The sequence below is a fragment of the Tinamus guttatus genome, unplaced genomic scaffold (assembly GCF_059628265.1).
Source record: "Tinamus guttatus ecotype Peru unplaced genomic scaffold, ASM5962826v1 Tinamus_guttatus_pri_ptg000307l, whole genome shotgun sequence".
Lineage (NCBI taxonomy): Eukaryota > Metazoa > Chordata > Aves > Tinamiformes > Tinamidae > Tinamus > Tinamus guttatus.
Window position 1 is genome coordinate 1,620,208 of NW_028288841.1, and position 27,150 is coordinate 1,647,357.

Here is a 27,150-nt window from a genome sequence, read left to right on the forward strand (position 1 = left end):
TTTTTTCTTATGCCAGTCAGAGTCAGGAAAAAGAACAGTCCTCAAAGAAGGGAGAGTCACTCCCTTCACACTTCATCATGGCTTGCTAAAATGCATATAAAATGGCTATCAGTGACAGTTCTCTAAGTTTCTTGTTGCAAGCTGCTGGAGAATTTCTACTTTCTGTGCCCTCTCACACGCTGGCCCACAATAAAAATGGGACTTTTAGTAAGTGAGTGCCAGTCCCAGGTTGGGTTTGGGCTGGTTTCTCTCCTCACTGTTGTGGCCAGGTGAGGTTTGAACAGATGACTTAGCACATGACTTGCTGTAGTGAGATTTAATTAGCACAGCACAGCTGTCTTCATTCCTTTGTCCTACTTCTAGGCAATGCTATTTCTCTCCTTCCACGCAAATTAACGCAGTAAACCTCATGGCCTGAATATGACCCGCATTTTCTTTTCTGTTGACTCCTGTCATTTTCCTTTCTCCCTTCAATGGACCAGAAGGAACTTGGCTACACTAAGGTTAGACGTGGCTCTTCCTGACCTGCCCCCTTGCACTCCCTGGAACAGCGGCACGGCATATTTAGCTATGGAATATCCATGTGGAAAAAAATTGCAATTTTACTGCCGTAAAACAGCTAATTACGGGCCTGATGCAGCTTCGCAAGCACCAAAGCAAAACATCGCAAAAATCAAAAAGTGGATCCGAACCCTTATATCAGCTGTCACATGGCCGAGCAACAGCATCCAAGCGCCTTGTATTTCCCCCCTTTAACAGGGACAAGTGACAGACGCTTCCTGCGGGAGCCCTGGGTAATCGGGACCCCCCGAACGGCGCCGCGTCCAAACCCGTTGTGACCTCCCCAACGTGGCGCCACGTTCAAACCCGCTGTGACCTCCCCAACATGGCGCCGCGGGCCGCCACTGTCGCACAAAGCGCCGCGCAGCCTGGCCGTGCTTTACGGGAGCGCCGCAGAGCGCCGGGGCGGGCGCCGCCGGGCCCGGCCGCCATGGACCGCAGGAAGAAGCCGCTGGATGTTGCCGCTTCCTCGGTGCGTGGGGGAGCCGGCGCGGAGGGAGCGGCAGCGGGAGGCCGCTGAGCCCCGCTCCGTCCCCAGGCGGCGGGGCGCGGCGGGCGGGCCCGGGGGACGCGGCGCAGCCGTCGGAGGAGAGGCGGGCCGCGGGCCTTGGAGGCACATACCGAGTACCGGGGCCTTGGCACCCGAGCGTCCCGCTCGCGAGCCCGGCCGGGCTCGGGGCCTCCTACGGGCTCGCGGCAGGAGCGGGCCGGCTGACAGGGCACGGCCCCCTCAGTGCGGGGCGAGCCGGGGGTTGTCGTGGACCAGGATGCTGCGTCCGTAGGAGAAAAAATAAAAATACAAAAGAACTTAAGTGCTGCGGGTTATATATTTTATGGACGGAAACTTGTAGCACTTGGCTCTTTTTTTGAGATGGGATTTTATTTGTTATCTAGGTATTAGGAATTTTCCATACAAATTAAGCTATGTAGTAATTTTGTATTTCTAAGAAATGATGTTCTTGACCTAAGAATGACACTCCTGTACAGATCAGTGCTTCTAAATTCCTCGTGAGAAACGCAAAGAACGTCTGTTATAACTGTAAATGCCAGATTATTTCACCAGAAATGCGCTTACCGTTTTGCTATAGTATCTGGCGTGTGTGTGTGCCTGCATGTAACGTGTCTTGGCTATGTACTCATTTATTTTGCTGCTTATGCAGTTGGTAGACCTCAAAGCAGAACTCTTCCGAAAACAAGAAGAATTTAAGAAAGAGAAGTTATTGAAAGATGCTGGCTTTTCTGCAAAGCCTAGAACCTCTAATAAGGTAGGAATATTTTTCCTTTTTATTTATATAGTTTTAATGATTTGAATCTTTCTTAGTTTGAGGACAAAGAAAAAAAAAAGTTTTCAGTACTGTGTTTTTTTTTTTTCAAAAGTAAAATCTTCACGATGAGAAGATTTTTTTTTTAATTTCTGTCAATTCATTTCCAGATGATCTAGAGCATAGCTGAAAACTCATCTCATGCCCATCTAAAACATCTCTTAATCTCTAGTCCCCAGGGAGCCTCAGCTTTTGTAACCAGATGTTCCTTTGTCAAGATTTTATAAATATTGTCAAGATTTTATAAATATTCTGCTCTCTGTTCCTTCGTATCATCAGGAATGATGATGACTACATATTTATTTCTCACATTTTAATCATTATTGCATTTTGTCTTCTATATATTCTGTAGCTCTCCAGTACAAGAATGTAGTATCGCTGCCATATTTGAAGCTCTGCATGTAGCTATTTATGTTGTTATAATGTAATTAACCAGATTGATTATATGTTAGACCTGAATCTAAGAATAATCAAGAATAGAAACTCTTCACAGCTTGGTTATTACTTAGTAATGGAAAAGATAAATGTTAGCAACTTATTTATTTATTTTACTTTAACCATTTTTTCCAGCATGGATGTTCCTCATCTCCCAATACTTTCTTGCTTCTCAGTCTGTCCTTAACTATCACATCATAATGTAAAATATGTATATGTAATCTTAGCACATACCTATTGTATTCTACAGCACAGCAGAAGCAATTTTAGATCAAACATGCTTGAGATGTTATTTACCATTCTTTCAGGATTTATTCACAAAGTTTGCAGTATGCAGTTACTCATTCGCTCAAGCTGTTGTTATTATTTTAATTTATTTCTGTTTGTTTTTGGCATAAAATTGCATCTCACAGAAGCCAAGCATATGGAGCAAACAGAATGCAGGAGTTACAAATCGATCTGAGAAAGATATTGAGCAGAAGACAGAAGAGGACCAAACATTAGATAAATCAAGGTAATTCTTGGGCAGCATAAGAAATGAAGGCTTTGCAGAATATGTTTTGTAGCATTTAGAAAACATGAAAATGAGTTATGAATCAGTTACATATAAGCAGTGAATCAGGGCCAGCAGTTTTCACTAGATCAGCAGGTAAGATCAGCAAAAATTCTGTGGTTTTTAGCAGGAATGTGTAGATTGCATCCCAGTGGTCTCATGCTTTTCACTCTCTTGCAAGATACCCACCCCAACCTTATCCTAACTATCTAAATATGGCAGGTAAGTGATCTTTCCAAGTCATCTTTGGAAGTAGAAGCTGGAGGAGAGGTAGCCGCCTCAGAATGTAAAGAGTATCCTGGATTTGAAAGAAAATGGCTCACTCTTTTCAAAGTAACTAGGATTTGACTTGACCTCTAGCTGAGTTAGTTATACAACAAACTCTAAACAGTGAAACATTTTCTACAGTGAAAATGTAAATTATAACCTATTTGCTGATGGTCTATAAACAGTTCCTACTTCTGCTGTTCTAGAAGCTAGCTGAAGTTTTCTTCTTCAGTGTCTAAGAGCAAGCATAACTCCATGTTATAGCTTTCATATTTTTTCAGTGATATAGAGGTAGGTTATTTGTGATTTCATGTTCCTGCCTACCTGGCGATTGCACTGAAGATGAAGTCTAACTTCATTAAAACTATTTTCAGTATCACTTCTGGAACTGGATTTCTGTGTGTCTTCAGAAATACAAGTTAATGTTCAAAATCATAGCTCAGCTTCTATTAAACATGTCAAACACTATTGCTATTTTTCTATTCCATGTATACAAGAATAAATTTGTTATTTAGAACTCTGTTTAAAGTTACAGAGATTACTGTGCTTTTTTTCCCCCCTTTCTCTCTCTCTCTCAGAAAGAAACTAGAAGAAAAAGCAAAGTTATACGAGAAAATGACAAAAGGCGATTTTCCAGGTAAACAAAACTAGTCTAAAAAACGTGTATTTTTTAAAGTAAAAATATTTACTTATTTTAAAATATTTGTTTCTAAACTTTACTCTAAAAATCAGTCTTCCTGACCATCTAGTAGCTGACCGCTGCTACACTGTGAAGTTACTGCTTGTCGTCTTACAGAAAGGAACTTCGGGATTTTTTTTCTTTTTTTTGGAGGGGAGAGGTATTACACGAAGTGATTGACATTGGTTATTTTGCTATGGAAGGGAGCAAAACTATAAGTACCAAAAAAACAAAAAGTATTTCTGAAAACGAGTCTTAGTAAAGCATCATAGGCTTGTTTCGTTCAGTCATTAAGTGGATGAAAAGTATTATTGTATAAGAAGTCAAACGTCTTTTTGCAATTAATTTCTAGTGTTTACTAGCCTTCATCTTTGCCATATATGACCCTACCATGTCTCCCTCATTTTCTTTTAGAAACTCTAGTTTTAGAACTAGAGTTTTAGAGTTCTTTTAGATGTCTAGTGACTGCTTAGTTGCTGCCAATATAGCAAATATAAAAAACTCATTTGAGGCTTAAACTGTTAAGTAACAAGCCATATACTGCTGAAATAGTTAACAAATAGAAAATATTGTAGCACAAAGACTGCAACTTTTTCTGTATTGTACTTTCTTTAAGAAGAAAAGAAAGAACCCAAATTTCTATTGAAAAATAGAGGTTATCACTGTGGAATCTGCTTATAGTTCCAAATTTGTTTGGCACAAAATGAGATTAAAGTAGTCTCCAATAGTGTGGTAAAGGTTGAAGAGCTGATTGTGGCTATCTAGTATTGATTTTATGTTCAGTTCTGTTCTTTTCATACCTGTTCTCTAAGAATTGATTTTCTGCTGTAGATGAAGAAACTGAGGATTTGTACCTTGTGGATTTCACTCAGAAGATCATAGACAGACAGCGAGAAGTACAGGACCTGTGTCAGAGTGAAGATGCTGGAAAGACTTTAGAAAAAGAGATGGATGAGGAAGAAATGCAACCTGAAATGGAAATACCACCACCTGAGGATCCGGATGAAGAATGGTTGGTACTGCTGAGCGTGCTGAACTGTCCTGACTAATTTGTTTCTTGACTATTACAGGAGGAGGAGGGGGGGAAAAAAAAAAAGTTTTTGAATCATTGTCTGTATCTCACTTCAATGACATGTAAAATGGTAAAACTAACTACTGTATTAAAAGCTCCGAGGGATTAAATATTTTTTAAGTATTAATATATTGCCAAGCTCAGGGCTTTAACCTAATAAAAATATATAGGTGCTAGTATAATTGTTGCTAATTATTCCGCAGCCATATTTGCATCTTTTGCATAGAGATTGCAGGCAATTTTTTTCTTCTTCTTTTTTCCTTCAAATTATAACAAATGGGTATTCAGTCAGTATGAATACTGACAGCAAGTTCCGAGTATCCTGAAAAGCTATGTAGATCTGTCTTGCTAAGAGCACCGATCATTAAAAGTTAGTATCTTGAGAACCAGATTGCCAGTCATATCCCATTACGTGAATTCTTTAAAATGGGATAATTGAGGCAACTCAATGCTAAAGAACTCCCTAGAATTACTGGACAATAACTACAGCTCTTTATCTGCTCCTTTGACAGCTATAGATTAAGTGCTCAGTACTATAAAGAGTTGCATAAGAAGCACAGTGTGTGCTTCAAATGAACATTTTGCTGGAATTTTCATCAGCCTTTGTTACACCAGTTGAATGAACGCTATCAGCCTATTCTAAATGAGCTTTAGACTGGTAATTGAAATATATTGCAGCAATTTAATATTTGCAAGAAGTCAATGCTGCATCATTATTTTCACCACAGGAAGCAAGTATTAGGCACAGTTTTATTTTGGTGTGGAAACTATGTGACTATAACTTTTAAACATTTTTTTAATGCTGTCTTAATACCAAGGCAAACCGTTGGCTGAAAATGAGATTGAATAAAATAAATGTCTATGATAAATTTATCACATGCCCTATGCATATCTATCATATGCGTCATTTTAACCCAAGCCTGTAATTGAAAGGTAAAAGCAGCTGTATCACATGAAAAGACAGAGGTGCAATGAATTCTTTTCAGAAAGCGTCACTGTCTGGTTAAATGTTTTATAAATCTGCAAGTGTAAGTTCTCTGTGAAACTTCCTTTGCTTTCGTTACAGGGTTGATTATGTGGATTCATTAGGCAGATCTAGACGTTGTATGAAGAAGGATTTGCCAAGTCTACTTAAAATGGATCAGGAACTTCATGGGAAAATGTGAGGTTGCTTTAATAGGAGTGTATATGATCTCTGCTTTATTTTGCATGCATATCCCTAGTGGGAGGGAAGAGAGACTATGCTGTGTTATCCCACTCTCCACCTAGAATGACTGAAGCTTTTGCTTTCCCTAGTTTTACCTTAGACTTTACCTTACACCTTTACACTGTTTTCCTTATTAGGTATTAATATTTGAACTAGGCTTTTAAGGTAAACTAGTGACTAGGTTTTTGTTATTTCCAATACCTTTCATTTTCATATGCTAAGTTTAAAATATTTCTCTATGAAGTTGCTAGCTCCCCAATAGATGCTAATAACAGTGAATACTTATTTCCCATTCTGTGTTTTGATATGAACTTGTAAATTCTGCTCTGTAATCCTTAATTTTATTTACTTATTTATTAGAATAATTCCTGATGGGAATACCCTGTTATCTGAAGATATGAGGAGAGAACTTCAGAGGCAGCAATGGGAAAGGGAGGAAGAAGAAGCCCTCAGGAAACCGATGGGACCAATACACTATGAAGACATAAGAGACAATGGTATATTTTCCTATTTTATATCGCTATCTTCACAAAGAGGTTTTAGAGGAAGGAAGGGAAAGTTGCTTCTTGTGCCCGCAGGACAAACTTTAGATACATGTTGAGCCACATTTGTAATCTTTTGAATTACCAGTGTCTAGGATTCTTTTCCTCAAATTTTATTTTTCCTTTATTTTAAAATTTGTATTTTTTCATCTTGCTTGATGCTTCACTTCATGCATTGCCTAAAACTAGCCTTGTCTAAACCAGGCAAACTGGTGTGTGTCTTTGACAGTAATGCAGTGCATGAAAGCAGGGTCTGTGATGCTTTTAGTTTCTGTGGTTTGTAAACTGAGAGTAACATGTTTATTGACTTTCTTTTCAGAGGCCAGGCAACTTGGTGTTGGTTACTTCGCCTTTTCTCGTGACAAAGAACTTAGACATAAACAAAGGGCGACCCTAGATATGCTAAGAGAGCAGGTATGACTTTAAAAAGCAAATTGATATACTAAGGCATCAAGTTGCAATTGTTGCAGTCTTTAGCTTTTTGACACTCAGTAATTCCTTCAGCAGACCCCAGCAAGTGGGACCTCTTTTCCCTTTTTGAACCAGGATGCCTGATAATGACTGCTTTTAGCTGTTTGTTGAAGGAAGATAGGCAATTAATTCTAACAACACAAGAAGGCTAATTCATGTTTTTCTTTACTGTTAAGACACTAGATCAGAGAACTAAACGTGAACAGTTAAAAGAAAAAAGAAAGGCCGCTCTAGAAGCCAGACTATCTAAACTTCGAGCACGGAAGGTTAAGAAGTTAAGGGAAGATGGACTGGAGGAAGAGGCAAACCAGCTAGAGAGTGGAGGTATGGCTTGTTGTCATCTTCAAGTAAAATATTTGCTGTCATAGCTTATGCCTGAGCAGGTGGTCACATTTTACTTGCTTTAGATTTGGACTCTTGATATATTGAATTTATATATTCTATATATGCAATTTGAGCAACCATTAAAATAGTAAGAGTTTATAACTGCATGTAGATATAAAATCATGCCAGAAATAGCATAATAATACAGGAGGAAATATGTGGTATGTTACATAGATTATAATTCTTCTCTCTAATACCATTAGAAAACTAATGAACTGTCTCTTGGTAAGTTTGTTTCTTGATCATCTGGCTTATCAGTGATCTCTTCTGAAATAATATGCAGTAATTAAAAAATAAACTGCATTTTTTATTATTAGAATTAAATTAGATAACTACTGTAAACTGTATAAATACAAATAACTATTACCTGGAAATACCTATTACTTGCCTATCCGTCCTACGAAGCTCAATTAGGACACTATGTTAGTAACTAAAACTATTTTCTCCCTTAAAATAGAGGTTAAAGATGCTACTGGCCCAGTACAAAATGAACCAGAAGCTCCAAGAGTCACATCGGCAAGCAGGAAGGTAGAGGTCATCATCCAGGAGAGGAGAGATACAAAGCCTGGCGTGCCTTACGTCCGAGAGTGGGATAAAGGCAAAGGTGAGGAAATGTGGAGCCAGCGACGTTGCTGGCAGTAGTGTGTACAGAGCTGTCCTCATCCTCTTTGATGTCAAGGAATGATAAGAGTGAAAAGTAATGAAACATTTTCTGGTTTTAAACTGATGATTATCTAGTGCTGGTGCAGTGATTGACAGTGCATGCCATAGTGTCAGTAGCTGCCATAATGTCCCCTAATTTTATCTCCTATGAGTTATTACATTTGTGGATGATCCAGAGAGCTTGACAGGATGACAAATTTCATAGTTTTTGAACTTTACTCTCTTTCAATCTGATCTGTTCTTGATATAGTAGTGTAGTTTGGGCCACTTGATGTCAGAATGAATCACAGTGAAACAGGTACAAGATGATAATAAAAACCGAGGCAAGCAGCAACCACTTCATTGCTGATGTAACGTATGGTCACTGTAACTAGGAGATCTCATAGAATAAATGAATTACAGGGAAGGACTTGGGGGAGAAACAGAGATAGTTGGTTTATAGGGAAGGAAGATTGCTTCATGATTATGAAGGATCAAATATATTGTGAAATTAGATGTATGCAAGAGAACAGAAGACAAAGTATTGCTGGGACTTGTTGCAGATAATTTTTTTAATCGAAAAACTCGGTAAGGTGAGGAGCCATATTATTGTTGTGTTTACCTCACAGCTGAAATGTATATCTAAATGGGCTAGCAGTGAAAAACATGGTTAAACCTATTTTAATCATATTACCAGATACATGGAAAACATAATAGTGGAATTAATTTATACCAAAGAAAATTACTCTTTAATCAAAAGGTTTAGTACTACTTTCACTCAGCACTAATATAGTGAATAAGAATTACATATTTTGACTATTAATTCTGAAGAAAGTGTTTCTCCAGAAATGCTTTTGGAGAAAATGCTTTTGGTCATTAATGGAGTTGAGCCTCTGGTTTTCTCAGGCTCCACCTGCCTGCACAAATATCCCACTTCGGGGGATTTCCCACTTGGAAGAATCTTCCTTGTCACAGTATTGAGTGATTGGTCTCTTCCAGATCCTTTCCAAAGTCATTAATTCGGTTTCATCGTTAATCTAAGCTCATGCATATTGTTCCTGTAGTCTGCTGCCTGGCTTCTGGGTAAAAGCAAGCAAGAACAGGGCAAAGCACATAAACACCCACCCTCTGTGGAATGCTATAAAAGCAGCATTCCTCTTCTGTAGAATATGGATACATTCCCAGATGCTTTTTGCTTTTCACAGCCTTGACTTTGTGCTCAGTTAATGAATATCATCTGAGTGGGAGGAAGGAAGTTTAAAAAAAAAAATTGATCAGGTTGTTAAAGGAGCTTAAAGTGACTAAGATGAGTTATTTAGAGGGTGATACTCAATACTCAGTGATTTGGTTTCTGCTGTGTAGAGAAAATGGGTGATGGCCTTAACTAAGCATTATTACTAGATGGGAAAGTAACTTCAAATGGCTTTAAGTGGCTGTATCTTCCCTGCTTGCTAATTCCTTTCTGACTGATCTTCAGCTGCTGACGTCTGTGTATCATTTGCTTGTTTCTAACAGAACTGATTTTTGGCCAATGGTCAAAGATAAAAGAAGATCTCCGAGATGAGCGAGATCCAGAATTTGCACCACCTTCTGATTACTTTATGGGACAAAAGAAAAATGATAATTACAGCCAGAATTTGAACAGTCCTGAAGCCTCCTCAGAAAAACCGGAGCAAGAGACAGCACAAAACCACCAGCTGCCATCACAGCAGGCCGGTGACAGCAGTGCTGAAGATGTGCCACCATCGGCACAGGCTGGCAGCAGTGATGCTCAAGGTGTGTCAGCATCAGAGGCCCATGTCAGTGATGCTCAAGATGAAACTTCGTCAGAGGAGAGTGACAGCTGTGACGCTCAGGATGGGCTGCTGCCGGCGCAGGGTTACTGCTGCCACGCTCACGAGCTGCCACCAGCAATGCATGCTTACGGCTACGGCGCTCACGGCGTGCTACCACCAATGCAGGCCTATGGCTATGGCGCTCATGAGGTGCCCATGCAGGCCTACGGCTACGGCGCTCACGACATGCTGCCACCAATGCCAGCCTACTGCTACGGCGCGCAGGGCGCGATGCCACCAGTGCAGGCCTATGGCTACGGTGCTCCCGAGGAGCTGCCACCAATGCAGCCATGCGGCTGTGACGCTCCCGAGGAGCTGCCACCAATGCAGCCATGCGGCTGCGACGCTCCCGAGGCAGCACCTGCGGCGCAGGCCTGCAGCAGCAGTGCTGACGATCAGGAGCCGCTTTACCAAAGTTTAGATGATATGCTGTCATACTACCGACAAGTGACCTGAACAGAGCAAATGTACAAGCACAAGTCATAATTTAAAGAACTGAAATAGAATTGTGTTCTAAGCACGCCTGTTATTTTCCCACATATGGGAAAAATAAGTTTCTGGAAGTAGATTTGAAATAAATTTTCTGCAGATCTAAGATATTTTACATCACAGCTCTACATTTGCCCGCTCAATCCTTTTCCTCTTTACTAAAATTCTGTGGGTTTTATGTCAACACATTTAATTTAGCACACATTTCACTTTTCCTCTCCATCATTTATGTCTGAACTTGAGGGTTTTGTAGCAGTTTTCTCTTAAATGTGAACTCTTATTTTACTTTGTCTCTTTTCCCCTACCCAGCTCTCTCTGTTAACGAGCCCCAGCTAGCTTCTGGTTGGTACCACTACAAATTCAGTGGTACCTGTAGAGGTAGCGTTGAAATGTTAGTCCTGCTGCTGCTAAATAGAAAGATGTTTTTAAGAAATTTATTGCTTAATCTACTGACTTTATGGTCAGGAAATGCAGAACACTCTAGCAAAAAACAGTGGCATTTAGTCCCGTGGTCACAGTGCCCTCTGCATCCTAAGATCTGTGTATAACTTGTAAATCTGTGAACAGCTTCAAGTTGGAGAGGTGCAGCAGAAATCAATAAATAATGATTTTAGACTAAGCATAAATACACCACTGATCTAGAAGTCTTGATACCTGAAATTACCATCTTATTGGTTCAGAAAATGTTCTCTTAATTCTCAAAAATGCATTTTTGTTGTATAACTCATTTTTTCCTTTAATTATTTTTCCCCCAAAATTGCAATGTTTTTATATATGTGTATATATATAAAATATGTAGGAGATGAAGGTTCTGATTTCTGAAAACAATTTACATAACCCATTACTATTTTAAAAGCTCATAAAAAGTTAAACACTATAAAGTTGGAGGAGATTTTTGGAAGTGCTTACAACTGTGATCTGGCATTTGCTGTTTTGCAAAACTCCTCTATAATAGCAATACCCAAGAGACGAGCAGGAATACTACATATAACTGTTAATACGAGACGAAGATAATTGATTTTTTTTCCTGTGTAAAATTAATTACACAATTACTTTCAGACTGAATTAAATATCTTAGCCTTAGAGAAAGATGGGGAAAAGAGAAAAACAATGTTGTGAAATTGATTTGATTATTTCCTTTCTTCTATTTCTGCCTCATTAGGGAAACTAATTTACAGGCTATGAAGGCTGTAGTAGTAAAACATTTCAAAGACAAAAAGTTGTGAATTAACTTTCCAGCTGTGTCTTATTGCTAAAGCTGGAATTACGGTTTTAATAGATAGAAATGTAGATGGGAAGACCTTTATACTTCCAAAGAGCTGAGATTTTCAAAGGATCCTAAGAGATAAGGTGTAACTTTCTAAGGAGGTCTATCATTTGAATCTCAGACCTGTGTCTAGAGTCTCCTTCCAAATTAAGAGTTGACTTAATAAAGTTGTCCTGCCTGACTTGATTAACACACCCCACATTGTCACAAACCAAAAGCCTCATTGGCTTTGCTTTCACTCTGATGATGCTACAGGTGTCACCAAACTTTCTTTGAACAGTGAATTGTTCTGAGCCTTTAATTTATTTCCATTCAGTCCATTTCATGCCATTTGCACGCAGTGTGAGACTATCTGGAATCTCAATAGGAACAGAATAAATGAGGTCTCCATTTGTGAGAGAAACCAGGTCTTAATGCCTGCTCCAGCAGACTTCATCTCCTTAGGCAGAGTTGCAAATTCAACATGATACAGACTTATTCATTAAAACCATGTGAAAATAGGATTTTGTGCACATTTTTGGCATAGAACTGACAGTGTTTGACAAACTGACTCTTGCTTGTTCCAGCTCGTCTCAAACGCTAACAGAATTTGTTACAAGTATTTCAAATGCCTTGCTAGCTGTCAAATGAAGAAACAGGTACAAATCTCTGGCTATCACATAGCAAGACAACAGAACAAGAAAACAAAGATGTGATTAACCCTTTTTCTCTCCTCAGATAAACCAGCTAAAACCAAAAATATTTGGCAAAAAGTACATGACTGACTTCTACTTTACTAGATTAACCTGTCTTTTACACAGGTGAATGTTCTTACCTGCCCAAGTTGACAAAAGGGTAAGGCCGTGGATAGAAGTCCAGGAAGCAGCCACGTAGTGCAGACTAGAGCTCCACGCCGTTTTGCCTGGTCCAACTGGGCTGTATTTATGTAGGAGAGTTAAACAGGCTGAACTGAACATGAAACCTGTTGGTTTAGTGGAAATTTTAAAATTTGGTGCTTATTTTAAAACTTAATGTTTATTCGCTCCAAGGCTTTTCAAAAGTTCACCGTAGGACACAGAGCCACGTTAGTGCGTTATCGTTTCTTCTCAGTGCTGCATGGGCCTGGAGAGGTATAAGAATTTGTAAGCAGTGCACTTTTAGGGTATTTCCAAACTACCTTTGCAAATGTAGTACTACAGGATATTTAGGTAGTATTTATTTTCTTCTCATGCTGTGCTATACTGTACAGCCGTTATGACATTTATAAACCTTGTGTTTACTTCAGCTGAGGGGCTGTCCAATTTAAAACCTGATAAACCTACTCAATTAAATATGCTAGCGCCGTTGTAGGAAGTCATCTGCAGCAGTGATTTTGTAATCATGTATTTAAATGTCATAGGAAATCTTGAAGGTCACAAACTTCCTCCTTCAAACAACATTTTCAATGATTTTCCTGTCCTTGGTAAGTCTTACTTTGTTCTCGTTTGCTTGCTCAGTTTCCCCCAGCACTGAATTTGTGGTGTTGCTCATCTGTGCTCCCCAGCCTCAGGCTGCGTAGGCTGTACTCAGTAGCGTAGGCGGTACTCGATGACGTAGGCTGTACTTCATGGCCTAGGCTGTACTTCATGCCCTAGGCAGCAGCCTTGTTCATGTGTTAGCGGAATAACTTAGGGATTCCCGAGGTCAACGTGTCTGTATGAATGTCTGAGGGAATTCTGCACTAGTTACCCACCTAGTGCAAGATACCACTTGTATCCCTCCCAGACAGTCTCCTTATATATATTTATATGGTTTATATTTATAGCAAGGGAAACTCTCAGTGACGGAGTAAGGCATCTGCATGGCCCTTCCCCACTGGTTCCTGATGATCCCCATACCCGCTGGTGATCACTCTGGTTCTTCATCCCTCCATCACTTCATGAGGGAGCGGAAGTCTTAGGGGTCCTTCTGTCACCATTCTGCCCAGATTCATGGTGACATAATGAATTTGTGACATATGTTAGAAAGATGGAAGTCACTTTTGATGTCACAGTCACATACAGAAGGAAAAGGATAACAGGTGGCAATGCAGGGGTTTGTTCGTCCCACAGCTGTGGGCTGAGGAGGGTGATATGTCATAGGGATTGAAAGGGGAAGCTTCATCCGCTCACAAAACCTGACGGGGACCCAGCTCTTCTCTGTTCCCAGCTGAAAACTCCCATTTCTCTCAGGCTCTTGGCAGGTGTTTCCAACCCCAGGACACCCTCAACAAGGAGCGACAGCTTCTGCGAGCTGCGGCAGAGACACGGAAGCAGTAGTAGAGGGCAGCAAAGCGCTTTATCACGGTCGTGTGAGCGTTTCGGGCCCGTGGCGGGGCTCAGCGCCACAAAGACCCCCGGGGCGCGTCGCCCTTCGCCCTGTGGTAACGGCCGGCGGGAAGAGCTCGCGCATGCGCACGCAGGGGCGCGGAGGCGCCGCCAAGGGGCGCCGCGGGATGCTGCCGCGGCGTCGCGCCCGGCGGCAACGCGCATGCGCGCCCGGCGGCGGCACTGCGGGCTGCGCGGCGAAGCGTGCCGCAGCGCGCATGCGCGAGCGCCCGCCGCCGCAGTACGGCGCGAAGGGGCGGCGGCCGCGCGCAAGGCGCGGCGCGCATGCGCAGCTCCCGCTCCTGAGCCGCAGTGCCCATGTCCCCCAACCCCACCTCTCCTTGGGAAGAAAAAAAAATAATAAATAATAATTAATTTTTTACCCCCCCAATTACCCCCAAACCTGCAGCTGCACGCAGGCTGCATACGGCCAAAAGTGGCTTTCATTAAGCATTTCAATTCCAGGATAATCTGGGCTTGCACTTTTTCCACACAAAATTTTCCTTGGAGAAAATATGCCATCTTAACAAAAAAGGTTTATTCTGACTAAACAAAATGTACAAGGTTTTCAAATAAGGGTGAGTTTTCTTGGCTTTCTGAAGCCAGCAGGTCCACTGAATAACTTGATTGCTTTTTCCAGCAGCTTGATCACACTACTTCTTGCCAGACTTCTTGATTCCACCACTTGCTGCCAAAGGAAACACCACAAATGTTAGGCAGTTTCTACACCTTAGCTGCAGATTCAGTTCCTCGGAGTCAACCCCCACTAGCCTACTCGCAAAACACACTTCCACACTACTCAACACCAGTGTATATTCCCAACTTACTATCCAAGTAAATTGTGTTTTCATGTTACTGTTATGTTTGTGATCACACACACTTTACTCTGAATAAATAACTTCAGAGACCAAATTTCTCAAGGAACCAAATGCACCCATCAAATTTGCAAAAGAGCTAAATATTTCAGTAATTACTTTGCACATCCAAAAATAATCCCATTGTTTACTTCTTAACAGCAGGATAATTACAATGAAAAAAAAAAGCTTTAATTAGCATACATAATCATTTTTTTTCTGTTCCACTGACTGCAGTTGGGCTGCACAGCAATAACAGATTTCAGTCAGCAGGTGCATAAGAAACAATATATACTAGAAAACTTGGTTAATGCTGTTAAGTCTTACATTTTTTTCTTCCTCATTCATTGTATACAAGGAAAAAAGCAATACAGTCACATGCTCAAGGGCAATAGCTGATCAATCCACCAATTTAACTCAGCACTTATTTCTGTACTTTTCTGTTTGAGTTAAACAGCAGCCAATCTGACAGACAGGCCATCAAGTGAATAGTGTCTGGTGATTTCCTGATCATCCCCGCTTGTCCAGTCGCATTTACGACTACAGAAATGAAGGCATCAGTATTCCTACAGCAGCTGGAGTCCCAGTTGGGACCAAAGCTCTACTGAAGCTGGTACCAGAATTACGAGGGCATCTGTGTAGTCCTGTCACTGAAGGGACTAAAGTGAGGTAAAAACACACCATGAATTACCACACTGAAAGTGCAGTATAGTTTGTAAGTGCTTTTTAGAGCACACGTAGTATATGACCAACTGAAGAGAGAGAAAAATATCAAGGCTACAGCAAGATAAGCTGCAGGAGCTGACAGGAAACAGCAGACTGTGTGCCCTTGTATAGTCACTCTAACAGTGTCGCCTTGCTCAGCCTCCTGGGAGTAACAGTCTAGCCAACACAATAACAGAACAACCACTACCTGCTGGGGCAAGCACTGGATGAGGACCAGATGACTGAAATTCAGTCTAGAAAAACACAGAGTAATAATGGCAGTGAAGTACTATCAAGAACTATTCAAGTACTCACAGCTGGAATGCCCTATGCAGAACAAGTTTACAGAGGCAAGGCCACAGAAAAGAAGGCTCAATTATTTTTTTGGTCTCTACTACAGTATAACTTCTTATAACGACCATGTCAGAGAACTCATGGACTGTCCATGCGCTGTCCAACTGGTATCCTACAGACCAGTGAGGCTAACTTCCATCTCCGGCAAACTACAGGAGTCTGTAATAAAGCAAAGAGATAAACAGTCTTTTGCTAACTAACAGGACTTCTGTTCTTCCTCTCTAAGCTGCTACAACTCCAGGAGGATATCATTAACCTTGCAGATAAAGCAAATACAGGAAACATAATACTTTCAATCAACATTTGGTGAGATTCCACAACAATGGAAACTCAGATGCTGTGGGATTGCTGGAAAGGCCCCTCTAGGACGTTTCAGTAACTGAAAGCTTGCTAAAGAATAAAAAGCAAAGAATAACATCTATTAGTCTCTGTAGAATGGGAAATATTCAACAGCTGGGTCCTGCAAAAAGCAGTGCTGGGACTAGTTTTATTGAACATCTTTGTCAGTGACCTGGACAACACAGCAGAGTGAAATCTCCAGTTTTGCAAGTCATGCTGAGCTCCTGTGGCTGCTCAAATGCCTCACCAACGATATGGAATTTCAGAAGGACTTTACAACGCAGGGCACAAAAATGCTTAAACCATGCTGATGTGACAATAAACTCGGAAACAGCAGTTACAACCCAGGAATGAACCACTGGAACTCACTGATTGCAGAGCTAAGAAATCATCTCAATGTGCAGTAGGAAAAAAAAAAAAGCCTGAAAAAATCAGATGGCATCAGGAAGGATAGAGAGGTCACTATTTCACCACTGTGTAAGCACTGGTGTACACATCTTGTGGAGAACAAACTGCACTTAGCACTCATCTCAAGAAGGATGTGGTGTGATCAGTAAAGACGCAGGGAAAGGCAGCTAAAATGACTGAGGGAGGGCAGCAGCTGACCTCCTAGCAGAAGCCAAAAAGGTTCAAATTCTTTAGTGGGGAAAGAAGAAGACTAGGAGGAAATTTGATCAAGATTAACAAAATGCTAAGGGCAGAAGGGAAGGAGGACAGGAAACCACAATTCACGAGATCCCACAATAGCACAGTAAGGGTCACTCACAAAACACACATTTACTTTCAGACAACCAAACAGGTAATGGGTAATAAACTCCTGTAACTTCTTGTCCTGGAAGTCTGTGGAAGCAGAACATATAACTGGGTATGGAAAAGATTAGTAAAATTGATGGACCACAGGTCAAAAACACACCTAGAACAAACAGGCAGATGTTCCCTTTAAGTTTGGCAATACATTCCATGCCAGGGTGGATTTTACAGTCACTAGGGCAAAACAGTTGAAGCCAGACTAAGTCACTAGTCACAGCACTTTTTTTTTCTGCCAGGAAGCTTCTGCTCATGAAAAAAAAAATCATCATCCTCTAAGAGAACAAAGACTGGACTTGTTAAATGTTTAGGACTGTGGCAAAGCCTACATGGTTCTTAATATATCTGGAAAGAAAAGACTGAGTGTACTAAAGGGAAGGGCAAAAATGCCTCTGCGCCACCCCCAAAAGAAGTTAGCTTGCCAGGCATACTGTTGTACCTGTTAAACCAGAACTTGTATCAGTGATTTGGGGGTGAAACTACAGAATCGCAAATAAATAAACTAGCCACCACTTGTTACTTATCATCTACAGCTACCATAATCTTAATGATGCATGTTAAATAATTTAAACGTGCAGGTTTATCAAGAAAAAACAACATTTTTGAAGTCAGTCCATCATTTTTTCCCTATCATTCTGGTACCTCACTTACCGAGGGGCCCTTTTCCAGCAGCTTTTGCTTTCATCTCCTCAAGTTTCTTTTGCTCCTCCTTCTGTTTTTGCTTAAATGCCAGATCTGCCTAAAGAAAAGAACAACAGGGTTTGTTAACATCTTCTCTCAAGAAAATAAACAATAAAAGCCTAACATGCTAAACAGAAGCAAAATAGCTGCATACGATTAAATATGGAAAACCTTTCAGAACTGTGAACCAGAACATGGAGCTTTAACTCTGGTGCATCTTTCTAAAATTAAAAAAAACATCATTGCCCACACTATAATCCCACTCTGCCTTCCGAGTGACAGATATGTGCACTAAAATACAAAATACGTGCAGTAATACGCTACCACTCATACTAAGAACCTTTATATCTTAGGAGAATTTTTGAAAATTGTTCCACAATGTTAGAATTTTCACAGTTTTCCTTTAAAGACTCTTAAATAAATTTGTATAGTTTATCCCACACTAATTCCAAGGAGAGTAATGCAACTGCTGACAAATCCTAAGTGCAAGTCAGCTGTTGAATCTCACTGCTAGAACAGCCTCCCAAGCTGTTCTGGAGTTATCCTTTTTCATAAGTACTCTTCACAGGCATGTGTGGAAGGGACTCAAGCCGTTCGTTCGGCACTCAGGATACACAAACTGAGTATCTTAGAGAACTGAGATACGACAGATTTCTCACTGACCTAGTCCATAGCTCAAATGTCTTTACCACTGGAAAGATTTCCCCTTCTTTAATCTAGAGCTTCCTTGGCTGCATATAAGCCTATTGCTTCTTCTATTTATATCACACAAAACAGAATATTCTGTTTTTCTCTTCAGGTTTTACCCTTGGGTTCCTCTTCTGTAGACTAACCTTTCCTAGGAAATATTCCTGCCTATTCATCCTCTTTAAAAAAAAAATACAATGTGAGCCCACATGTGCTTGCAATATTGAGAGGAAAAAAATATATTACGTTCTATGTTTGAGACACGTTCAGACATCTTGTATGATTTTTTGCTTTTCTTTTGCAACATCTGATTTTGCTGGTTCATGTTCTAATGCTACAGCTAAGGTACAGGCTAAGTCTCAAAGTCTAATATAAGTTAGATCCTGCAGACCCACAATTCAGACAGCCATTCTCTCTGTCTTTTACAAGATGATTATCCTTATCGAGGAAAGGGAATTAGCACATACGTTTGATTAAATACATCAAGGTTTTTTCCCCGAATACTTGCTAAGATTGATTTGAACATTCATCTTGTCCTCCTATGGTCTGTAGCCCCCCCAAATTTTCTGCTGCCTACCAAGAGAATAAGCAGCATTGCCAACAAGTTACTCAGCCAACCAAATCAGTAATGAAAATGTTTCTAGACTCCGAGCCAAAACTAAATATTACAAAACCCAATTCAGTACCTGCCTGTAGGTAGTAATTGCTTTCAAGTGTGACATTCTCCTCGCATGCGCTTCCAGCCTGTCTAGAACCTGCTGCTAAGTGACTTTGGGGGATGCTGTATGCGTTGGCAACCAGACCCTTGTCACTACCGTTCCTCCCACGTCCATAGCCGCCTGGCTACGGAAACACAATCTGCCCGGGTTTGCCACCGTTTTACTAAATCCTTCCTGGCTATTCCTCCTTATGGTACTGCAACCCAGACACCTGCAAACCAGGTTCAATTGATCGCAATATTTCTCTAAGAATAAGTTTAAACTCACTATCCAGGCTGCAGGTTTCTCTTCCCTTTTCAAGGTGGGGAGGTATCACATTTGCCCTTTCCCAGCCTCATTCCCTAAGAAATTTCCACGTTTTCCCTTTGTAGACCCTCATCCATCCTTTGTGATCCTCAGCAATAACCGCTTCAGCTTCCAAGCCGTTAGCAATCCCAAAGCAGAAGATTCACTAGATTTAAGCAATTTTAAGCTAAACTGCTCGGTATAAGCCGTTGTCTTCCCACCCTACCAGCCCTCCCGGGACCGCATTAGCTCGTGAGGCCCCAGACCGACGAGGCCGAGCCGGGGGAAGGAGGGAGGAAATGGGCGGCGCCACCCGACCCACCTCATCCAGGTCCTTCGACTGCTTCTTGGGCTGCTTCAGCGGCTTCTTCTTGCCGCCTGCAAAGAGAGAGGAGCCCGTGAGGCCGCGGGGAGCCACCGCACCCTCTCCCGGGCCGCCCGCCCACCCTTACCCTCTCGGCCCGACATGGCGCCCGCTCCGCCGCGCTGCCGGCGCCCCGCGCGCGCGCGTCCCGCCGCTTCCGCCCGGCCGCCGCCGCCGCTTCCGCCGCCGCCGCTTCCGCCCGGCCGCCGCCGCTTCCGCCCGGCCGCCGCCGCCGCTTCCGCCGCGGGCGTCGCGCGGGCAGGTAGGCGGTGGCGGCTCCCACTTCCCCTCAGCGCCTGGCCTGGCCTGGCTCGGCCCTTTCCCGCCGCGGGGAAGGCGCCCGAGGGCCCCGCAGAGCAGCGGCTCGGCCGCCCTGCCCTCCCCGGGGCCGGCGGGAAGAGACGTGTCGGGCGCGGTTTGCGCCGGCTCCGTCGCTCGGCGTGAGGCAGCGGCCTCGGGGCCTTTCCGAGATCGCCCCTGTCCTTGCGTTGGTCAGAGCCTCACGCGGGCAGGCAGACTTCAGCTGAAGCCTCGTTTCGAATTTCTCCCCTTTAAAAATGCACAGAGGAACGCACTAAGTAGGAAATTAAAATCTTATTTGCAAACTAACGCTGAATTTAACCTGTAGTTAGTCTTTTTTTTTTTCTTTGAGAAATGCAACAATTTAAGCTTATCTTAAAACACAGCTCTGAGTGCATTAGTTGCCTCATACTTAATGACCTTGTGGCTCTTCCCTGTGTTTGATATTTCCGGGTGACTTCACGAGAAAACCCATCGAGTTCATTTGGTGCTTTTGTGTTTTCCCTCAGGTTCTTCTGCATTTGACTCTCTGTCTTTCAACACTTGGAATATCTATACGGATATTGATGCAGGGAATGGTCAACTCCATTTTCTTTCTCCTCAGGCTTTTTTCATCCTTTTCATCCTTTTTTTCTTTCTTTTTTTTTCTTTTTTTTTTTACCCCCTGTGTTCTTTTTCAGAAGAGAAGCATTGTCTATTAAATAGCAGTATGAAACCATATAGCAGAAATTCATTTGGGAAGTACTTTTTGGATTTGAGCATTGTGCTACTCTGAAGCTGACACCGGTTCTGCCCATGAGCACTATTGAGGATGCAGTGAGTGAGCTAGTAATCCAGAGCCATGGTGGAGGAACTTATTAATGAGGAAAAAGTGGGAATCTGTGGCAGAAGTGCCTTTTGGTGAAAATCATGGAAAGTCTCGTAAGTAAGTAGTGGTGTCAAACTAATGATGACTTAACCATTCTTGAAGTTTACTTTGTTTTTAGCATGCTTTACTTTTAAGTGCCACTTACAAGTTTTTTTTTTTTCTCTTTCATCCTTGTAGCACTTTTATTTAGTAACTAAACTCAAGATATGGGGCCAATGAAATATAAAGCAAGTATGTCCTCAGTATCAAGTGGCCTGCAGTATCACCGTTCTTTGGTGAAACGGAGTCACAAAATGAATTTGTGCATAATAAGGACTTACTGCTCGTCAGCACCCAAGAGGCCCGAGGCCAAGTCGTCAGCAGAAACAGCCATGCGCCTCCTTAATCGCCTGACAGAAACTGGGACCGCTGTGGGAAGAAACTCCCTTCAAAAAATATCCACAACGTGCAAGAGTTGGTGGGACAGATATGAAGAGTTTGTTGGTCTTAATGAAGTTCGAGAGGCTCAGGGAAAGGTGACACAGGTAAATGCATAGAAAATCTGGAAATTTTAAAAGATAAACTGAACTATGTGAAATTTAATCACTAGCTCTGAGGCAAAAAAAAAAAAAAAAAAAGAGCTTCAAAGAGTTATGTTTTTTCTACTCTAATGGGCTATCCAGACACGATAAATGTGTTCCAGCCTATGCACATTAGTAAATGTATTTTATCCTGTAGATTTTAACGTAGTGTTTTCTGTTTATTTTTGTTTGTTTTGTTTTTTCTTTTTTTTTTCCAAATTCACCTAATCAACGTTTTTAGATTTGTTTTGTAGCAAGACTCTAAAATAAAAAATTTCTCTTCTCAGGCTGAAAATGTCTTTATGGTAGCTCGAGGGATAGTACGAGAGGCTCGTGAAAATGTAGAAGCCCAACAAATTAAACTGAAGGAAATTCGGGACCGCTTAGACAGGGTCTCTCGGGATGACACCCAGTATTTAGAGCTGGCTACTCTGGAACACAGGTTGCTGCAGGTAATTTTGGTACTCGAGTGCTGGGAAATATGAAATTTCATGTGTTGTGCTTCCTTGCTAGTGACTGTTTTTGCAGTTGAAATTCAATTTTGAAATGCAATGGTTTTAATGATCTTGTTTTGGTTGAATCATCTATTATAGATGATTGAGCTTAGTATGCAAATCATATGCTAATGCTGAAATATGTGGTAAATTTGGAGGAGAAAGCTGAAGATAGTGAGCCTAGAAAATTAATTCTTTAAGGGAAGAGAAGTACATGGATAGTCAATTAAAAAACTAGGATGTGATGAATTTCCTTTCAGGTGATGAGAAAGGTTCATTCCTGGCTGTTAAGCCATAAAAAACTCTCTCAGCTGCCTTCTCTCTGGCTCCAATGCCCAATAAATTTATGGAAGCCCCTGTCAGGGAGCACTGGAGTGGAGGCTGCTCCATGAGGGAGGCCAAGCAGGGAGCTGAGGTGGCTGCTGTGCAGGCAGGAGCAGTGCCCTCTGCCACAGGGCACAATCCCACAGCCGGGCGCTGCACGAGCACAGCAGGGTTGGCAGCAGGAGCAGGTTCCAGTGACAGCCCAGCAGCCACCAGGGAAAAGCGAGCGAGTCGAGGCCAAGCTCAGGGCAGGAGATCCGAACGACGGCTCACAAGCAGCAGGAACAGGCCTGGAAGAAGGTGCAGCCTTGAGAAAGCTCCAGAAAGGAGTCAGTGCCCGGGCTGGAGCTAAAGCAGCACCTGGATCTGTGTGCAGAGCGTCACAAAAGCACCAACGGTAGCTGTCTAGACAGTGGATCAGATGAATGAGACTCCAAGAGGAACAGAGCTAAGCATGACTATCAGCAAAGGTCAAACTGAACCAAACCGAAGTGTGACAAGGAGTTTTGGGGAGAGAAAGCGTCAGGACAGAGAGAGACTGAGAGAGCAAGAGCTTGTTGTCCCCTCGCACCGCTTTTATGTCATCAGTATTGGCAGGTTCCTGTGTAGAGAGTCTCCAGCTGTAATTCTTGATGCTTTTCTTCTGCATTCCTTAGTTTTGACTAAATAGTGCCTCACTGATTTTACTAGTATAATAAAGAAGTAATAGTATAATAAAATCCCACAAAGGATTTTTTTCTACAAGACAAACGAAAGCAAGTGAAGCACATTGATCTGCACTGTTTCTTTTTTAAATACAGAATTTTTCGCTTCACAGCACACCTTTTCCTTCAACTCACTGTGTTTCTTGCAGGAAGAGAAGAGATACCGAGCTGCCTATTTAAATGCAGAAGAATCTGAGCGAGAAAAATTCTCTCTTTTCTCTGCAGCTGTAAGGGAAAGTCATGAGAAAGAACGAACAAGAGCCGAAAAAACAAAGAACTGGTCCATTATTGGTTCTGTCCTGGGAGCTATTATAGGTGTTCTTGGTTCCACCTATGTTAATCGAGTAAGGCTGCAAGAATTGAAAGTTTTGGTGCTTGAAGCACAGAAAGGGCCAATAAGTCTGCAAGAAGCCATCAAAGAACAGGCCTCCAGCCATTACTTACAGCAAAAGGATCTCAGTGATATCATAGCAGACCTGAAAAACATGCTGCAAGCAAGGACATCACAGGAAATAAAAGAAGGTGTTTTGTTAGCTAAAGAAGACAGGAATGACTCCTTTAAAATAGATTCTATTTTAATTCCCTTAAAAGAACAGCTAAGCTACACTAAACAAGTCAGTTCATGTCTGGGGAATTTACAGCAGCAGTTTAGCAGTCTGCAAGAAAGTATAGCACAAATGGTGTCTGAAATGCAGAGCGTAAAACTTGCAGTTCATGCCAGACCCACGGAAAGAGCGGTGCCCCGGTCTCCAGTGGAGGGCAAGGGCCAGGCTTCCGCGGTGAAAGACGTGATTTTAGAGTTGTACGACACCGAGCGGAGGCTGGAAACACAAATGAAGAGAAACACTGTTTACAGCACTGCACTGACGTGCGCCATGTTTGCATTTACTCTGCCAGTACTTTATATTATATTTAAAGGAAACTGAGCTCTAATTAATTAACATAATTGACTAGATTAATAAAAGTAAGCTTGCACTCTAAGTAGTTAGAGTACAAGGTGAAGGAAATGTGTGTTAGCATTTTCTCATTATGCTTTTCTTCTGTGTAGTTGGGAAACTTGTACTGTCTGTCTCCAGGTGCAGACAGTGTGTTAATAATCATCACTGGGCAGTTTCGGCTCCTTGAACAAGGGAGATCCTCCTGTTTCAACTGCTGTACTTGTTTTGCTGTCTAGTTTTGTGTATCTTGCAAGCCAGTAGCTTCCACTCCAGAGCTGTGTTCATGATTTTCTGTTTAAATGATTCTTTTAATCTGTCATTAAGCTAAGTGCTTTATGTATAATCCTTTATATTTTTGTTCCATATTTCTTCCTAACTGTTCAGTTTGTCCATGCGCAGAGTTCTAGGAGTTGCCTTACGAAGGGATTGAAATATTTGCCCTGAAGATATCCCTTTTTTTTTTTCTCGAAGATGTGTAGCAATGGTAGGATATGACAAATGCCAGGGATCATATGATCATGGGAGGATTGAAATCACCAGGAGACCTGTGTCTATACAGCCAGATGATGCGTTTAAAATACATGTAGTAGCTTTCTCTTAAGACTGCTTATCATAATGTATCCAAAAGCCTTTTTAGAGCTTTAGCCCCTTGTTAATGATATCTCTGTGTCCTTAAGGCTTACAGACATGGAAGGAGAGGGAAGAGATGGGTAAGATGATGTCCCCTCTGCTGATGCAGGCTGATTTTGTCCTTTATCACTCCCTAGCTAGTTTGTGCTTTCCGTAATTCTCTAGGGAGCAGTCACTTTGTGATCCCTTCCAGTATCTTTTCTTGGAACATTTTCTAGTTCTTTTTCAGTTACTGTCTTGCCTGGAAATTGAAATGCTTCTTCACAGCAGCTGAAAATTACCACTCTTAAACTGGAATGTTAGTGACAATAGTATTATAAAAACTATTCCAAAATAATATTTGGGGAAAAAAAATAAAGGTCCATCTGCCTGCGTTTTCTGGAGGGGATGAAGAATGGCTGATTGAAGGATAACTCTGTGTAATCAGCTGAGCATCAATACTCACGCACAGCCCGGAGCAAGGTTGTCTGTGTTGTGCTGATAAGATACAGTTTCCTCTTATAATTGTAGCAGACGATTAATCCCCATTTGAGCCCCTTCTCTGTCGAGTACCTTATGTGAAACCTTTGCAGAGGAAGGACAGACAACCTCGCTTTGTGCTGTAGTGCCCTGGTGTCCGCATTCACAGTGACTCAGTTGTTTAGTATACAGCCTGCTATTTATTTTTTCTGTCAGCCTTCTCTGCTTTCTTCTGCTTTCTTTTGCCCACTAAACAGATTAAAAGAGGTTGAGGTTTTGAATGTAAACTGTTAACGCTGTAAGATCTTTGGGGCAGGGATGTTTTCTCTGTGAGGCATCAACCTTTTGGGAATCATTAGGTACTATCATAACATGACTGAATAAACAGTATTAGGAATGATTGTGATGATTCACTACTTGATAAGTGAGATAAAGTTTGGTAAGTGTTTTGGGAGAAGACTGTTGCTGATTTATGTATTGATTATTTCGAGTGTAAAGTGCATAGTAAGCACTTGTCAAGGAAACTATATGAACCAATGGTAGGCACTGATATCTGAGATAAAAATACTTCATCAAGAAGTACATACATAGTTTACAAATTTTCAAGCCTCTAATGTTTCATTTTCTCACTACACAAATGTTTCTACAGATTATCCTTCTAGTAGAAGCTTGGTGAAAATCAGAGACAAGTACATAATGGAAGGGGAGGGGAGAGTATAAAGGATCCTATTTATAATTTACCAACAGTAGTCACTAAGAATTCTGCAAAAACAAATCCAATTTGACTGTGTGAAGTTAGCTTCCCCTTATTAGGCAGTGGCTGAATTTTGGAGATTCAGCATCACTGAAGAGCTTGTTTGTATGACTTGTTTAAAGCCATATGACTATGGTTTTAAAATGCTCTAAATGCTAGGCAGCTAAACTTGAATATTCATCTAGGCAACACTTTGCTCACTGAATTGTGCTTGTTTGGATTGTGGCATCAGCCATGAACACAAGTATAGGGTTGAACTAGAATACAATAAATACAGGAGTGCAAGAGCTAGGGAGGTTTATTGATCTGCTTTTTTCCTATTTAAAGAACAGTAGGTAGCTTTTACATTATCTAGTGTTGCAGGAAGAAGTTGATCTTTGAGTTCAGCAGCAAATATATTTAACAGTTGAGAAGACACTGAACTAAATCTGATGTGAATGAGAGCCTTCAATCTGAGGAAAGCTGGATAGTGTGATAGGTATCATTGTGAGAATATCTGGATCTTATTCTTCACAGGGTATTTGGAAGATTCAGGAACAGGTTCTCTATGTGCAGTGTTGTACAACTGACAGAAATCCCTATTATGACTGATTGCAACAGTTCTCCGCAAGCTATTTTAGTAAAAGAATAGTTCTGTAGTGCATATCTATGGCTTACTGGCAGAATTTGCCATGAGTAGTTGACTTTTGCCTCCGGAATGAGGCCTCTCGGCTCTGCGCGAGCAAAGTCCTCCCTGGGCAGGAGGGCTCAGCCAGTCCGTGCTCGGCAGCGAGGAGAGATGGTGCCTCCCCGGGGAGGCCAGGGACTCGCCTATTAGGCCTTGATAAAGAAAAAAGAAAAAGGAGGAAGAAAAACACTGGCAGGGGTCTGGGTTTGGTCCCTGCCAAACTGTTCTGAGGTCCTAATGTTCCTTAAGAAACCACTGTTAACTCAAAAGTAAACAGTGTAGTGGTGTGGGGAAAAAAAAAGTATAATAAGGTCAGTACAGACTTCTAACAATAGATGCATTTTGAAGAGAAAACTTGCCATTCCTTCCTCTCACGAAGGCAGTATTGAATATTGCTTATGAACACAGAACAAAAGTCGTTATACTCAGTGTCACAGTGTGTGTGTGTATATATAATTATATTTATTAATTCTTGAGGTTTGAATGTTCCAGCAGTCTGAGATTCTGGTGGCAAATTGCAGGTGCTCCCATTGACGTAATTGTAACCATCTGTTTGGCAAAGACAAGGAGAACTTTCTTTTAGAGAATTCCCTCTAATAGAAATTTA

At 41.6% G+C, this 27,150-nt stretch overlaps 2 protein-coding genes and 1 long non-coding RNA gene across 5 annotated transcripts; 2 read left to right on the forward strand and 1 right to left on the reverse strand.

Annotated features, from left to right (window-relative positions):
• The first annotated feature begins 957 nt into the window (after window positions 1–957).
• CCDC174 (coiled-coil domain containing 174) lies at window positions 958–10,565 on the forward strand. 2 transcript variants are annotated; one of them, XM_088528190.1, is made up of 12 exons: window positions 958–1,033; window positions 1,722–1,826; window positions 2,732–2,832; window positions 3,717–3,775; window positions 4,649–4,829; window positions 5,956–6,051; window positions 6,457–6,593; window positions 6,958–7,052; window positions 7,286–7,433; window positions 7,951–8,097; window positions 9,651–10,078; window positions 10,121–10,565. In XM_088528190.1, the coding sequence occupies exons 1-12, from the start codon at window positions 992–994 to the stop codon at window positions 10,424–10,426; spliced, it is 1,845 nt and encodes a 614-aa protein (XP_088384316.1). In that variant the 5' UTR covers window positions 958–991; the 3' UTR covers window positions 10,427–10,565. The 2 variants fall into 2 exon arrangements, with proteins under 2 accessions (XP_088384316.1, XP_088384317.1); XM_088528191.1 differs by having other exon boundaries at window positions 966–1,033; window positions 9,651–10,565.
• Window positions 10,566–14,566: 4,001 nt separating this feature from the next.
• Window positions 14,567–20,020, reverse strand: LOC104574544 (uncharacterized). The gene is made up of 4 exons (XR_015913585.1): window positions 19,934–20,020; window positions 19,804–19,859; window positions 17,761–17,848; window positions 14,567–14,738 (listed from the first exon to the last, which is right to left on the reverse strand). It is a non-coding gene; the product is annotated as an uncharacterized LOC104574544 (long non-coding RNA).
• Window positions 20,021–20,086: 66 nt separating this feature from the next.
• On the forward strand, window positions 20,087–24,478 carry CCDC51 (coiled-coil domain containing 51). Of its 2 annotated transcripts, none has more exons than XM_088528229.1 (4): window positions 20,087–20,107; window positions 21,191–21,537; window positions 21,861–22,025; window positions 23,245–24,478. In XM_088528229.1, the coding sequence occupies exons 2-4, from the start codon at window positions 21,220–21,222 to the stop codon at window positions 24,019–24,021; spliced, it is 1,260 nt and encodes a 419-aa protein (XP_088384355.1). In that variant the 5' UTR covers window positions 20,087–20,107; window positions 21,191–21,219; the 3' UTR covers window positions 24,022–24,478. The 2 variants fall into 2 exon arrangements, with proteins under 2 accessions (XP_088384355.1, XP_088384354.1); XM_088528228.1 differs by lacking the exon at window positions 20,087–20,107 and adding an exon at window positions 20,832–21,070.
• The last annotated feature ends 2,672 nt before the right edge of the window (window positions 24,479–27,150 follow it).

What these genes read in the sequence shown, in the direction of transcription:
- CCDC174 (XM_088528191.1), top strand. Translation starts at nt 992, where the DNA reads ATGGACCGCAGGAAGAAGCCGCTGGATGTTGCCGCTTCCTCG. An exon ending in TGGATGTTGCCGCTTCCTCG is followed by an intron (nt 1,034 to 1,721) that starts GTGCGTGGGGGA and finishes CTGCTTATGCAG; the next exon opens with TTGGTAGACCTCAAAGCAGA. An exon ending in TGAAGACATAAGAGACAATG is followed by an intron (nt 6,594 to 6,957) that starts GTATATTTTCCT and finishes CTTTCTTTTCAG; the next exon opens with AGGCCAGGCAACTTGGTGTT.
- CCDC51 (XM_088528229.1), top strand. Translation starts at nt 21,220, where the DNA reads ATGGGGCCAATGAAATATAAAGCAAGTATGTCCTCAGTATCAAGTGGC. An exon ending in CTCAGGGAAAGGTGACACAG is followed by an intron (nt 21,538 to 21,860) that starts GTAAATGCATAG and finishes TTCTCTTCTCAG; the next exon opens with GCTGAAAATGTCTTTATGGT. An exon ending in TGGAACACAGGTTGCTGCAG is followed by an intron (nt 22,026 to 23,244) that starts GTAATTTTGGTA and finishes TGTTTCTTGCAG; the next exon opens with GAAGAGAAGAGATACCGAGC.